A 13,973-nucleotide genomic window follows, 5' to 3' on the forward strand; every position below is an offset into this window, starting at 1 on the left:
TTTGATCCAGCAATCCCACTTCTGGGTATTTATCCAAAAGAAATGAAAGCAAGATCTCAAAGAAAGATCTGTACTCACAAGCTCCCTACAGCATTGCTCACAATAGCCAAGATGTCGAAGCAACCTAAGGGTCCATCTATGGGTATATATATATTGTTCTGTGAAAAGAAATAGGAACATCTTGTCATCTGCAACAACAGGGTCAAACTTGAGGGCATTATCGTAAGTGAAACATGTCAAACAGAGAAAAACAAATACTGTATGATATCACTTTTATGTGGAATTTTAAAAAGCCAAACTGATAGAAATGGAGAGTAGAACGGTGGTGACCAGGGGCTGGGGGATGGGGGGATGGGGAGACATTGGTCAAAGAGTACAAAGTTCCAGTTATAAGATGAATAAGTTCTGGGGATCTAATGTGCAGCACAGTGATTATGTCTCATCCCAGTGTATCATACCTTAAGTGTTACTAAGAGAGTAGATGATCTTAAATGTTCTCACTCAAAAGAAGAGCAATGGTAAATATGTGATGTGATGTAGGTGTTAGCTAATAATACTGTGCTGGCAATTATTTAGCAATATAGAGTGTATCAAATCAACACATTGCACCCTTTAAAATTACAGTGTTACATTTCAATTATATCTCAATAAAGCTGGATAGGGTGTGGGGGGATAAGGTAGAGGGCCATGGGTGAGGTATCTTCACTAGAGAGAATGAACTGGCAAGACTGGCTAAAAATCAGGCCCCAGAGCATTAGCTTCAGGTTAACTGAAAGCCCTCACTACACACGGGGAGAGTTGACTCCAGAAACTGTGAGTTGGGCAAGATCGCAGAGTTGATTCCAGAACAAGCCAGGTCCGGGGCACATAGCACCATACGCTGTTGTAGCCTTCTCTCCACAAATTGTCTGGCTATTTTCCTCTCTCATGACCTCCTGAGAGGAGAAACAGACACTTGGGTCAGAGATACCAACTTGAGGCCAGACTAAGTCTCCTATGAAAATTCCATCCTCTTCCTGCTGTCTGATCTTTAACAGCTGAAAAGACCTCTTTTTCTTTAGGAATGAGGAGATGGCAGAGAGGACCACATTGGTGGCCTTGTCCACACTGATGTCCAGTCAAGGATTCCTCCCTGATTCCTGGGGAAGGAGACTCTCAAGAGGCCATTTTCTAGGAGAACACCCAAAAAGCAAACGGCAACTGGAGATAAGATTAGCAGAGGCCAAAACTGAGAACAGGCCTCAGAAATCTAAACTGCCCTTCACTGAGGTTACAGCCCCTCCCAGGAACAAGATGTGGTGCCACGGCGACCTTAGGAAAGGATCAGCACAGTCCCAAGCAGCACAGGTGGGTTGTGCAGTGGAAACAACACAAAGGCACCACTTGCTGGCCCACCTGGCCCATGTCCTGTCCCTTTAAATCGGCACCACTGGGCCCTCCCTCCCTGGGCTCTGAGACTTCCTCCCTGCTCTGTGCTGGCAGGAACAGCCTCTGTACTCACAACCCAAGGCACAGCACCAGGTCGTGGGTTTCTGCAGCCAACAGCAGGGCCTGTCACCACTTCTGCTGGAAGGTGAGCACACAGGGGAAAGAAGGGAGCCACCTAGGGCAGGGGGGAGTGGAGGAGGTCGGGGGGGGGGTAGGAGGGCTGTAAGGAGTTCAGGGCCTGGTTGCAGCTGAGTGGGCGCCTGCATTCTACTACCTCCCAGGAAGGGGAGCGGGATCTAGAAAGAATAATTTCACCCTTGCAGGTTTTTCAGGGAGCTCTGAGTTTCAGAACAAGCAAGGGAAGGAGAAATGGTAAGCATCTTCTCCAGCCGTGGAGTGCGCACACTTTTACTTGGGACTACATACTTCATCCTGTCCTGCTCCTCGCCTGGTCAGAAAAGTGTTTGCTAGAAGCACTGTCAGGGCTGAGCACGCTGGAGAAGGCTGCAGACACTCCCTCTGAGGGCATGTGCAGCCAAGGAGAGAGACATTTCTGAGGACAAACAAGTGAGTCTAACCTCAGAACACATCGCAGAGTGGAAATCCTGTCTGTGAGCCAAACCCCACTCACACCCTCCACCTCCTCAGCCCTGTGCACTCCCAGGGACTTGCAGGAGCCAGCAACAGTTATGAACATGGTCTTCAGACCTCTGCAGTACACGTGCTTGTGTGTCCTTGCACATCCCGTCCCCCGCCCAAGTTGCCCAGGGCTCTGTGCGCTGGAGTCCTCTTCATCCCCACACACTGGCTATAAATGAAGGGCTTGGACAGGATGAATGCCTCAGAAACTCAAAGCAGGGACCCGATGCATTAGAATCACTCTGGGGGTTGGGGAGGGTGTCTCGGTGGCTTGGTCCATTAAGCTTTGAGCCCTGGGATGGATTCTGTGCTGTCAGTTCAATGCCTGGAGCCTGCTTTGGATTCTTCGTCTCCCTCTCTCTCTCTGACCCTTCCCTGCTCATGCTCTGTCTCACCATCTCTCAAAAAATAAGGAAACAGTAAAAAATTACAAAAAAAAAAAAAAGAAATCCCTCAGGAGGAGGGGTAACAGATACCGTTTTTTTAACGTTTATTTATTATTTATTTATTTGTTTGTTTGTTTGTTTATTTTTTAGACAGACATGTGAGCAGGGGAGGCATACATGAAGAAGAAGGAGAGAGAATCCGAAGCAGGCTCTGTGCTATTAGCACAGAGCCTGATGAGGGACTCAAACCCACAAACCATGAGATCATGAGCTGAACCAAAATTAAGAGTCAGACACTTAGACTGAGCCACAAAGGCACCCACTTTTTTCTTATTAAAGTACAGATCTATGAAACAAAAGGTCAAATATATATTTTAAAGACTCCCATAGATACCTCCAAAAGACAGCAGGTTCAGGAAGCAGGGGATTACATAATATCCAATCGCATTTCAGATGCTAGGAGTCTCCATGTTCTACATCAGTCAATGAATCCAAGCCTCTAAACGCCAGATGTCAGCTCTCAGAAACTCTGGAAGAATTTTTCAAATCCCATCCCAAACCATCGCAAACCTTTGGGAAGTCCCATAGGGACCAGGAGTCCGGTGGATTTCCTAGAGCACACTTGGTCATTTTCATCATCGATAAGGACTTCTTGCTTTAGCTAAATTCTTGTTCCTTGCACTGAATCTTCTGGCTGTTTCTCCAGTTCTGCTGTGCAGTCAGTTATGGGAGTTTGCTAATTTTTACACACAATTTCACTACTCACCTGAGGCCTGTGGAATCAACTTTACCAAGGGATTTGGGGAGCCGAAAGGGGCATTACGCAGAAGACAAACCTGTCATCTAACGGGTCAGAGACAAGTTATCAATCAACCCTTCCCTTTGCTTGTCCTTGTGTGTTGCCCATGGGACACAGCACGGTCACCCACGGTAGCCAGGTGTTGCCATGAAGAGGTAGCATTTGAAATGGATGGCGGAGCACAGACAAGACTCAGACAGAAACGTGGGAGAGAAGGAGTGGTCATGGGGGTGAGCGCACAGGTGGGCTGGAAAGGCCCTGAAACCTGTCCTCTGCGGAGCAGCTGACCCAGAAGGGGAGTGAGTGGGACACAGGGCTGGCGAAGCAGACAGAGCAGAGCTGCGCCCTCGTGACCAGGTCCTCGTGAGATCAAGCAGACTCCATCACTGAGTGGCTAGCTGTAGTAAATCCTGCCGGACTTGGGGTCATCGCTTAGTTTGAGAGGCCTCAGATTCGGGGCAGGAACACCAGGAGCCGGAAGGGAGTGTCCCATCTCTCCAGCACACAGGTCATATTTACACAAATGACACAAGCCAAATTCTTTGGTCTTCGGAGAGCAGATCACAGGTTCTTCACATCAGCATGGGAGATAGGTATCGTTTCCAATTTTCAAAAGCAAACTGCAAACTCTCTTCTTGTCCCCCACCCCCGCCCATCCCTGGCCAACCGCCCTAAGGTGGTTCCCTAAGTCACTGAGGAGAATTTCTGATTCTCAGGGTTTTCCAAAGTCTCCCCTGGCTGTGGACTCTTCTGGGAAAACTTTGTGCCTACAGTTAATGCCACTGACATAAATTACCTGGGAAATTCTCAGCTAAGGCTCACTCACTGACACAGAGGACAGGTTATCACCACCATTCTGTCATTTGCATTCAGGGTCCCTGAAAGGACCAATGAGGCTCACCAAAGGATCGCACGGTTTGGTTCCAATACCAACCAGGTCCTTCCAGGGTTCTTCCCCAAATTCTGATGTTCAGAGGAGGGCAGGAAGCATGACCTTTTCATTGCGATGTCACCAGCTCTTTGGACCTTGCCTGAGCCACCTTAGGTAGTTATACCTATTCGATAAACGAATGAATGATTGAAGGAATGAAGGAACTAACAGGTTGTGTTTGGAACTCTTTCAGGTGGGCATGGGAGGACGCAAGATGGCCAGGGATGAAGAAAATGCCTACGGTAAGAACTGATCTCAGTGTGTACTTGCCCCTAGGCATCAGCTCTGGGTCCCAAGGCCATGGACTAACTCAAGACTGAACAGAGACATTGGGGCACCTGGGTGGCTCAGTCGGTTGAGCGTCTGACTTCAGCTCAGGTCATGATCTCGCAGCTCGTGAGTTCGCGCCCCACGTTGGGCTCTGTGCTGACAGCTCAGAGCCTAGAGCCTGTTTCAGATTCGTCTCCCTCTCTCTCTGTCCCAACCCACTCGCATTCTCTGTCTCTTTCAAAAATAAATAAACATTAAAAAAAAAAAAGACTGAACAGAGACAAATCCCAGACATGTCCCCATGCTGGGGTGAAACAGCTAGAGCCCCAGCTTTGCATTTTTGCTGGACCTCTGCCCCTGCCCTACTGTAGGATATTAAGTGCCTTGACCAGACTGTGCCTTGGGTCCCAAAGGGTACAATGAGGATAATACATCTACTCCGATCCCCACAGAAGATGTGGAGGGTTGAGATCATGGACTAGAGGGAACACGGTTTACCAGGTAGACTGTGTCCGTGAACAAGGATGGAGGGTTAACTGTGTCTTACTGGAAGCAGGTTTACTAGAGAGAAGAGGGAGGAGGAGGGGAGTGGAGGAAGGGAAGAAGCAAAGAGATCCTGTCACCTAATACTCTGAGCAACTCTGGGAGACACAACTCTCTGTCACCCCTCCCATTATGCAGAAGACCTTGAACGCTTAGACTAAACTTGCCCAGGGTTCCACAGCTGACACATGCGGGGCTGTGATTCCAACCCGGGGTGTCTGGGACTCCAGACAGCCCTTCACTCCCTGGCCTTCTGTGCCCTCCCGCATCTCCTCACTGGGATGGCCCTGGGAGAAGTCTGGCAGAGGCCTGGGAAGTCGTCAAGCACGGAGCAGCTCTGCACGGTGCGGACGACCACAGGTAATGTCAGTTGAAGTCATGGCTTGCGACCGTCGAGGGGGACCCTCCGAGCAGTGTGCACCCGGTGCCAGAGCATGGATTGGGGGGCAGGTGCAAGCACTGGAGCCAAAGATGGAAGAAAGGTGGCTAAAGATGCCCCCGGAGTCGCATAAGCTCTAACCAGAGCGCCTGGGAAAGGCCTGGTTGGACAAGCAGAAGCGGGAGGCGTCGGTGCCCTCCTCCGTTCAGGGGGCACCCCGGAGCCCCGGTGGAGCGGGACGCGCGCTCTCAGGCCGGCGGCCCACGCCTACTCTGTCCTCACAGGTTCCCAGGACCTGGACGACCAGCAGCCGCTCGAGCAGGAGCGCAGGCTCAGGCTCATCCTGGCCGGCAGGACCGGAGTGGGCAAGAGCGCCACGGGCAACAGCATTCTGGGCCACAGGCTCTTCCCGTCCAGGCTCGCGGCCACCCCGGTGACCAGAAGCTGCGCCCTGGGGAGCAGGAGCTGGGCCGGGTGGCGCGTGGAGGTCACCGACACCCCCGACCTCTTCACCGCCCAAGGCCGGCACGCGGACCCGGACTGCACCGAGCGGGCCAGCTGCTACCTGCTCTCGGCGCCCGGGCCGCACGCGCTGCTGCTGGTCACGCAGCTGGGCCGCTTCACCGCCCAGGACGAGGAGGCGGCGCGCGGCGTCCGCGAGCTGTTCGGCGCCGGCGTCCTGGCGCGCGCCGTGCTCGTCTTCACGCGCCGGGAGGACCTGGAGGGGGGCTCGCTGCACGACTACGTGCGCGCCACCGACAACCGCGCGCTGCGGGCCCTGGTGGCCGAGTGCGGCGGCCGCGTGTGCGCCCTGGACAACCGGGCGGCGGGTGCCGAGCGCGACGCGCAGGTGGGCGAGCTGCTGGCGCTGGTGGAGCGGCTGGCGCTGGAGCACGACGGCGCGCCCTTCACCGACGACGTATACGGCCTGGCGTGGGCCCGGCGCCACGCGCGTCCCGAGGACACGCTCCGCCTGGTGGCCGCGCGGCTGGCGGCCCGCGGTCTGGGGCGGGGGTGGGGTCGGCAGTGGGGGCGGGGGCGGCGCTGGGTGGAGGCCGCGAGGCGGGGGTGGCCACTGGCGCTCCTGCTGCTGGGGGGCGCACTGTTACTTGTCCTGCTGCTTCTCCAGCGGGGGGCTCCAGGCCCAGACTGAAGGAGCTGCCCTTCCAAATGCGGGGAGCCTGGAGGGTAAAGGGGCTGGGTCAAGGCGCTGAGGGGAACTTAAACCCAATTTCAAAGGAAACCTGGAGTTTCAGACTGGGAGTCTTAATGACTCAGGACGCCTTGGACACTGTATCGACTTTGCAAAGGCTCAAGTTCACTTTTAGCATTCAAAGGTCACTTTTGACTATATGTACACTATTCAAATAAATGTGGTTAACTTTCAAATGTCCTTAATTCATTTTAGTAGTTTGGATGTATTTTTCCTTCTTGAAAAAATAGTGCATTGACTGGTAGTGTTTTATATAGAAAGTGGATTCATGGCAAAGGGAAACAAACATTTGTGTGTGTGTGTGAGCATTTATCAAAACGTAGACACTGTCTTAGTCCGCTTGAGTTGCTATTAAAAAAAAACAACAACGGGAAAGCTCTCAGGTTTTCCCCATTGAGGATGATATTAGCTGTGGGCTTTTCCTAAATGGCCTTTATGGTGTTTAAGTATGTTCCTTCTATCCCAACTTTCTCCAGGGTATTTTTTAAAGAAAGGATGCTGAATTTTGTCAAATGGTTTTTCTGCATTGATTGACAGGATCACATGGTTCTTTTCTTTTCTTTTATTAATGTGATGTAGCACACTGATTGATTTGCATAAGTTGCACCAGCCCTGCGGCCCAGAAATGAATCCCACTTGAAAATGGTAAATAACTCTTCTTATATGCTGTTGAATTTGACTTGCTAGTATCTTACTGAGAATTTTTGCATCCATATTCATCAGGGATATTGGCTTGTAGTTCTCTTTTTTTTGCTGGGTATCTGTCTGGTTTAGGAATCAAATTAATGCTGGCTTCAAAGGATGAGTCTAGAAGTTTTCCTTCCCCTTCTATTTTTTGGAACAGCTTGAGAAAGATAGGTATTCTCTCTGCTTTAAATGTCTGGTAGAATTCCCCAGGGAAACCATGTGGTACAGGACTCCTATTTGTTGGGAGATTTTTGATAACTGATCGAATTTTTTATTTCTTCCTGTTTGAGTTTTGGAAGTGTGTGGGTGATTAGGAATTTGTCCATTTCTTCCAGGTTGTCCAATTTGTTGGCATATAATTTTTCATGGTATTCCCTGAGAATTGCTTGTATTTCTGAGGGTTTGAGATCAGACACATGACAGGGATGTCCACTCTCACCACTGTGTTTACCATGGTGTTGGAAGTTCTAGCATCCGCAATCAGACCAAAAAAGAAATCAAAGGCATCAAAATTGGCAAAGATGAAGTCAAGCTTTCACTTTTTGTAGATGACATGATATTATACATGGAAAACCCGATAGATTCCACCAAAAATCTGCGAGAACTGATACATGAATTCAGCAAAGTCGCAGGATACAAAATCAATGTACAGAAATCAGTTGCGTTCTTATACACCAATAATGGAGCAAGAGAAAGACAAACTGATCCCATTCACAATTGCACCAAGAAGCATAAAATACCTAGGAATAAACCTAACCAAAGATGTAAAAGATCTGGATGCTGAAAACTATAGAAAGCTTATGAAGGAAATTGAAGAAGATACAAAGAAATGGAAAAACATTCCATGCTCATGGATTGGAAGAGTAAATATTGTTAAAATGTCTATACTACCCAAGGCTATCTACACATTCAATGCAATCCCAATCAAAATTGCACCAGCATTCTTCTTGAAGCTAGAACAAGCAATCCTAAAATTTGTGGGAACCACAAAACACACTGAATAGCCAAAGTAATATTGAAGAAGAAGACCAAAGCAGGAGGCATCACAATCCCAGACTTTAGCCTCTACTACAAAGCTGTAGTCATCAAGACAGCATGGTATTGACACAAAAATAGACACATAGACCAATGGAATAGAATAGAGACTCCAGAATTGGACCCACAAAAGTATGGCCAACTCATCTTTGACAAAGCAGGAAAGAATATCCAATGGAAAAAAAAGTCTCTTTAACAAATGATGCTGGGAGAACTGGACAGCAACATGCAGAAGAATGAAACGAGACCACTTTCTTACACCATTCACAAAAATAAACTCAAATTGGATAAATGACCGGAATGTGAGACAGGAAACCATCAAAACCCTAGAGGAGAAAGCAGGAAATAACCTCTCTGACCTCAGCCGCAGCAATTTCTTACATGACACATCTCCAAAGGCAAGGGAATTAAAAGCAAAAATGAACTTTTGGGGCCTCATGAAGATAAAAAGCTTCTGCACTGCAAAGGAAACAAGCAACAAAACTAAAAGGCAACCAACAGAATGGGAAACGATGTTTGCAAATGACATATGAGACAAAGGGCTAGTATCCAAAGTCTATAAAGAACTCACCAAACTCCACACCTGAAGAACAAATAATCCAGTGAAGAAATGGGCAGGAAATATGAACAGACACTTCTCTAAAGAAGATATCCAGATGGCCAAAGGATGTGGAGAAACAGGAACCCTCTTGCACTGTTGGTGGGAATGCAAACTGGTGCAGCTGCTCCGGAAAACTGTGGAGGTTCCTCAAAAAATTAAAAATAGAACTACCCTATGATCCAGCAATAGCACTGCTAGGAATTTGCCCAAGGGATACAGGAGTGCTGATGCATACTCAGCATACTCAGCCGCATAGCGGCACTTGTACCCCAATGTTTATGGCAGCACTTTCAACAATAACCAAATTATGGAAAGAGCCTAAATGTCCATCAGCTGATGAATGGATAAAGAAATTGTGTCTCATATACACAATGCAATACTACTTGGCAATGAGAAAGAATGAATTATGGCCTTTTGTAGCAACGCGGATGGAACTGGAGAGTGTTATGCTAAGTGAAATAAGTCATACAGAGAAAGACAGTTACCATATGTTTTCACTCTTATGTGGATCCTGAGAAACTTAACAGAAGAACATGGGGAGGTGAAGGAAAAAAAAAACGTTAGAGAGGGAGGGAGCCAAACCAATAGAGACTCTTAAAAACTGACAATAAACTGAGGGTTGATGTGGGGTGGGAGGGACGCAGGGGGTGATGGGCATTGAGGAGGGCACCTGTTGGGATGAGCACTGGGTGTTGTATGGAAACCAATTTGACAATAAATTTCATATTAAAAAAATAAAAAATAAAATTAAAAAAAGCGCAGACTGGGCCACTTCTAAATAGCAGAAGAATTTTCCCCATGGATCTAGAGGTTGGAGGTCCAAGATGGAGATGTGATTTCAGTCAGGATCTGGTGAGAGACCTCTCTGGGTTGCAAACTGCTGACTTCTGGCTGTGTCCTCACATGGTGGAAGGGATGAGTCAGCTTTCTGGGGCCTCTTGTAGAAGGGCACAATTCTCAGTCATATGGGATCTACCCTCTTGACTGACTCACCTTCCAATGGCCCCAGCTCCTAAAACCATCCTCTTGGGCACGAAATTTTCAATATATGAAACCTGTGCGGGGGCAAAACATTCAGACCAAAGCAGACACTGACCTTCCTTAATACAGTCCTAGTTCTTATACCCGGCTAGATCTGGCCCTTTGTGACCCTTGGATGTTTTATTATCACCCGTGAAAGTGATGTCAGGGTCATACATATTAATGTTTACTTCTGACACATCGGTTTATTTCCTTTACAATAATTTACTGCCAAAAAAGAGAAATAACTATACTGAAAATAACAGTTTCCAAGTTTCTAGCACTTATTATGGCTCGTGACTTTCCAAGGTGAAGTTGAAATTTGGGGAATGTCTTCATTGTGCTTCTCTAATGGGTTACTATGCAAAAAAACAAAACAAACAAACAAAACAAAACAAAACAAAACAAAGCAAACCCAGAGGTCCTCTCACAGAATGGAGAAAGAGGGAGCCACAGGTGCACTGCTGGAAAGCCTCAGACCCCGACATTCCACTGCTATGGTGGTACCATGGAGTTTAATGGGGGTAGGCCAGCCCATGAAAGTGCTTGACCGCCACATCACTAGAAAATCAGATGCCATCCTTAGGTTGTGTAACCAACCCATAGGGTTTCCTTATTGCTCTGTCACAATGTGACAAAACACTTTGAAGGAAGTTAGCTCCTCACTTCAAATCAGCCATGCTCTAGTCCGGAGGTGTGGATGCAACAGGAGGCACCTACTCACCTGGCCCAGGGTCAGGGGCTGGAAGGAAGGTGGTGTTGGCGGGAGGTGGGGGCAGCTCCACGTGGAGAAGGTGGTTGTTGGGGGGACCCCTAGGGCCATCCCAGTTCCACGTGGATTAGAAGGGCCCGCGCGCGCCTGTGCTTAGATGCCACTAGTTCCTGGGGCGCCAGAGTGGGGGTGGCAGCTTGGACTTCGGGGTTGTGGTGAGCTGTGGTCAGGAGGCCTGAGGGCCCTGGTGGCCCTTGCAGTGAGCTGGGCTCGGTGAAGTGCCGCTGGGCGGAAGTCCACCATTAATCTCCGTCTGAAGCGTCCTCAGCAGCCCTGCGGGGCTCACACGGGGGCTCTGAGTGAGGGGGAATCCCTTCGGTAACCAGGCAACTCGGGGACCCGCGGGGCAACAGGGAGGGGGCCGGGGTTGGGGGACGGCCGCTGTCCCCAGCTCTGCCTCCAGGGCGGCGTGTGCACGAGCACGCACTGTGGGGCTGACTTTAACCTGTCATTCTTTCATTTCACGTTGTCTCGTGCACACGTGTCCATACATGCCCTCCAATTGTTCTTTGTTTCTGTCTTGTTTGCATATAGAAATGGGATTTAAAGTAAATATAAGTTATATGGCTTTTAAATTCGCATACGGAAATGCATGCTTGAATCAAAGGACGGCTTTGACACCCACGGGTAAAAAGCCCTACTTGGGACATGACGAGGGCGCGTTAGAAGGAGTGGCGGGGAGAGCAGGGTGTGGCACGTGGCCCCGGACTTGTGTCTGTCTCAGAGCCATCCCCTATGCACCTGCTCCAAGAGGTGGGGCCGAAAGGGGTTCCGTTTCATTACTGACATGATCACAGTAATGTTCATCTTGATAGCTTTCGTGTATGATGAAATAATATGATGAAACCACTTTGTAGGTTAAATTCCATAAAACTGTGATACAGAATCATCAAATCCAAGAGGAAACTTTTCGTAATAGTAAATACTCAGAAATTAAAAAAAAAAAAGATTTCACAAACAGATACATTTCACACTCATACATACTCCACAGGTATTATTCACAATAATAAATACTGCACATTATTGTGTGTATATTCCTGGGAGCTAGTGGAAGTATAAGGTAGGATATGATTAGATGCCAGTTACAAAGTGCAAATGTGGAAAGATACCAGTATCTGTAGATATAGATATATATCTACATCAATAAATAGAGAGATAGAGAGAGAGAGATAGGTAGTTATAGATATTGATATCTTTCCATCTGTTTCTGTTTCTCTTGAGAACCCTAGTACAGTCAGACCTACTGAGAAAGTCCACATCCCCAGGCCCAGGTGCACAGGCCATGCTTAAGACTCAGGCTGGACCACAACAGACATATGTGCTGCCCTGCCCCCACACGCCATAGGAGCAATGATTGATAAGCACCAGCCATCCATCATGAGCCTGGAGAGACTCTGGGAAGCAGAGTGTGTAGGGATGATTGGAAGCTGAAGGTAAACGGGATGAGAACACTGAGTAAAACCACATGGCATCTGAGTGCCCACACTGAGCTCAAGGCACCCTAGAGAAATATGGGGCCTTAGCTGCTCCATCGATAATTGTAGCAACAATCCCAACCAGTCCAACTCCCTGTGGGCTGACTCAAATCCCACCCTAACAGCCTGATGGAGGACAAGGGATTCTGTATCTAGGCATCAATATTATTTATTTCATTTGCTCCTTTCCTCCTATGTCTACAATTTAATAAAATTATGAAACTTGTTTTAAAAGCAGGAGAAGAAAAATAAAACACAATCAACAGGGTAGACTCACAAAAAGTCCAGAAACTGAACAGGGATTTTAAAATAACAACAAGGACTGAAGAAAAACTGGACAACATGAAATAAAAGATGGGGAAATTTCAACAGACAGATGAAAACCATGAGAATCAAACATACGTGGTAGAAGTCAAAAGCACTATCAGAGATGAAGTATTCCCTAGCAGGTACATCAGTCAACACAGTTGACTCAACATGAGTCAGTGAATTTGAAGAAGAGAGAATAGAAATTCTTCAAATGAAAACAAAAGTAAAAATGAGTGAGAAAAAGAAAAAGGGAATAGAGTATCCGGGAGCTGCAAAGCAAATCAAACAGGTTAACACACATGTATCTGAAGTACCAGAAGGAGAAAAAAATAGAATGAACAGAAGAAACACTTGAAGAGATAATGGTTCAGATGTTTTGAAAAACTAGGGAAGACACCAAGACACAGATCCAAGAGTCCCAGAGAAGCTTGAGCAGGATAAATACAGAAACAAACAAATAAAAATCTAGGCACTTCATACTCAAACTGCTAAAAACCAAAGATAAAGAGGAAGACTTAAAAATAACTGGGGTGTAAAGGCACATTATATGAGAGGAATAAAGATTGTAATTACAGATGATTCCTTGTCAGAGCTTCCAATCAGAAAGACAATTGAGTAACATCTTTAAATTACTGAAAGAACAAAAGTGTCAGCCCACAATTCTCTAAGCAATAAAAATAGTTTTCAAATATAAAAGTGAGCTAAAGGCTGCCTCAAAGAAGCTGAGCTGAATCACTGTTGACTTACCTGTGCTACAACAAATATTGGAGGAAGTTTCTCATCCAGAAGGAATGAAGGTGATACGAGACAGAAATTTGTATTTACCTAAAGAAATAAAAAGCTCCAGAAATGGCAAAAAGGAAGATAATACAAACGACATTTTGTAGCTTACACTTTATAGCTCTAAAAGATAATTGTCTAAAACAAAAATAGTAATAGTGTATTGAGGGACCTACAACGTATGTGAAAGTCAGGCATGACAACACCCGGGAGGGAGAAATTGTTAAGTACACTAGTGTAAGTTCCTTAAATGACATGTGAAGTGGTCTAATAGTACTTCCATGTAGACTGTGATGAATGGTCTAAACACCCCGGAATAAAAAGCAGGGACTGTAGGACTGGATTAAAAAGCAAGGCCAACCACATGCTATTTAAAAGAAACTCACTGGGGCGCCTGGGTGGCGCAGTCGGTTAAGCGTCCGACTTCAGCCAGGTCACGATCTCGCGGTCCGTGAGTTCGAGCCCCGCGTCGGGCTCTGGGCTGATGGCTCAGAGCCTGGAGCCTGTTTCCGATTCTGTTGTCTCCCTCTCTCTCTGCCCCTCCCCCGTTCATGCTCTGTCTCTCTCTGTCCCAAAAATAAAATAAAAACGTAAAAAAAAAAAAAAAAATAAATAAAAGAAACTCACTATAAACATAACAAGTGCATTACTTTTTTATCGGTGCCTAACAAATGACCTCCAACTTAGCAACTTGAAACAACATACG

General features: G+C 47.3%; 3 protein-coding genes across 6 annotated transcripts in view; 2 read left to right on the top strand and 1 right to left on the bottom strand.

Moving 5' to 3' along the window:
- LOC112866298 (GTPase IMAP family member 7-like) overlaps positions 1-13,973 on the bottom strand; it is a 155,400-nt gene that overhangs the window by 33,771 nt on the left and 107,656 nt on the right. The window lies entirely within an intron of this gene.
- Positions 1,462-6,764, top strand: LOC147582962 (GTPase IMAP family member 1-like). Of its 4 annotated transcripts, XM_086686720.1 has the most exons (4): positions 1,547-1,573; positions 4,377-4,425; positions 5,135-5,356; positions 5,660-6,764. In XM_086686720.1, exons 3-4 carry the CDS (start codon positions 5,185-5,187, stop codon positions 6,526-6,528), a joined length of 1,041 nt encoding a protein of 346 aa, XP_086542846.1. In that variant the 5' UTR covers positions 1,547-1,573; positions 4,377-4,425; positions 5,135-5,184; the 3' UTR covers positions 6,529-6,764. The 4 variants fall into 4 exon arrangements, with proteins under 4 accessions (XP_086542856.1, XP_086542846.1, XP_086542863.1 ...); XM_086686730.1 differs by lacking the exon at positions 5,135-5,356 and having other exon boundaries at positions 1,462-1,573; XM_086686737.1 differs by lacking the exons at positions 1,547-1,573; positions 5,135-5,356 and adding an exon at positions 1,872-1,995.
- LOC147582963 (GTPase IMAP family member 1-like) overlaps positions 1,514-13,973 on the top strand; it is a 142,595-nt gene continuing 130,135 nt past the window's right edge. The window contains exon 1 of the mRNA XM_086686896.1: positions 1,514-1,573. The gene's annotated coding sequence lies outside the window, so the exon portion shown is untranslated. The remainder of the gene's footprint in view (positions 1,574-13,973) is intronic.

Source organism: Puma concolor, chromosome A2, assembly GCF_028749965.1.
Source record: "Puma concolor isolate L17-30 chromosome A2, mPumCon1.1.hap2, whole genome shotgun sequence".
In the NCBI taxonomy this organism is placed as follows: Eukaryota; Metazoa; Chordata; class Mammalia; order Carnivora; family Felidae; genus Puma; species Puma concolor.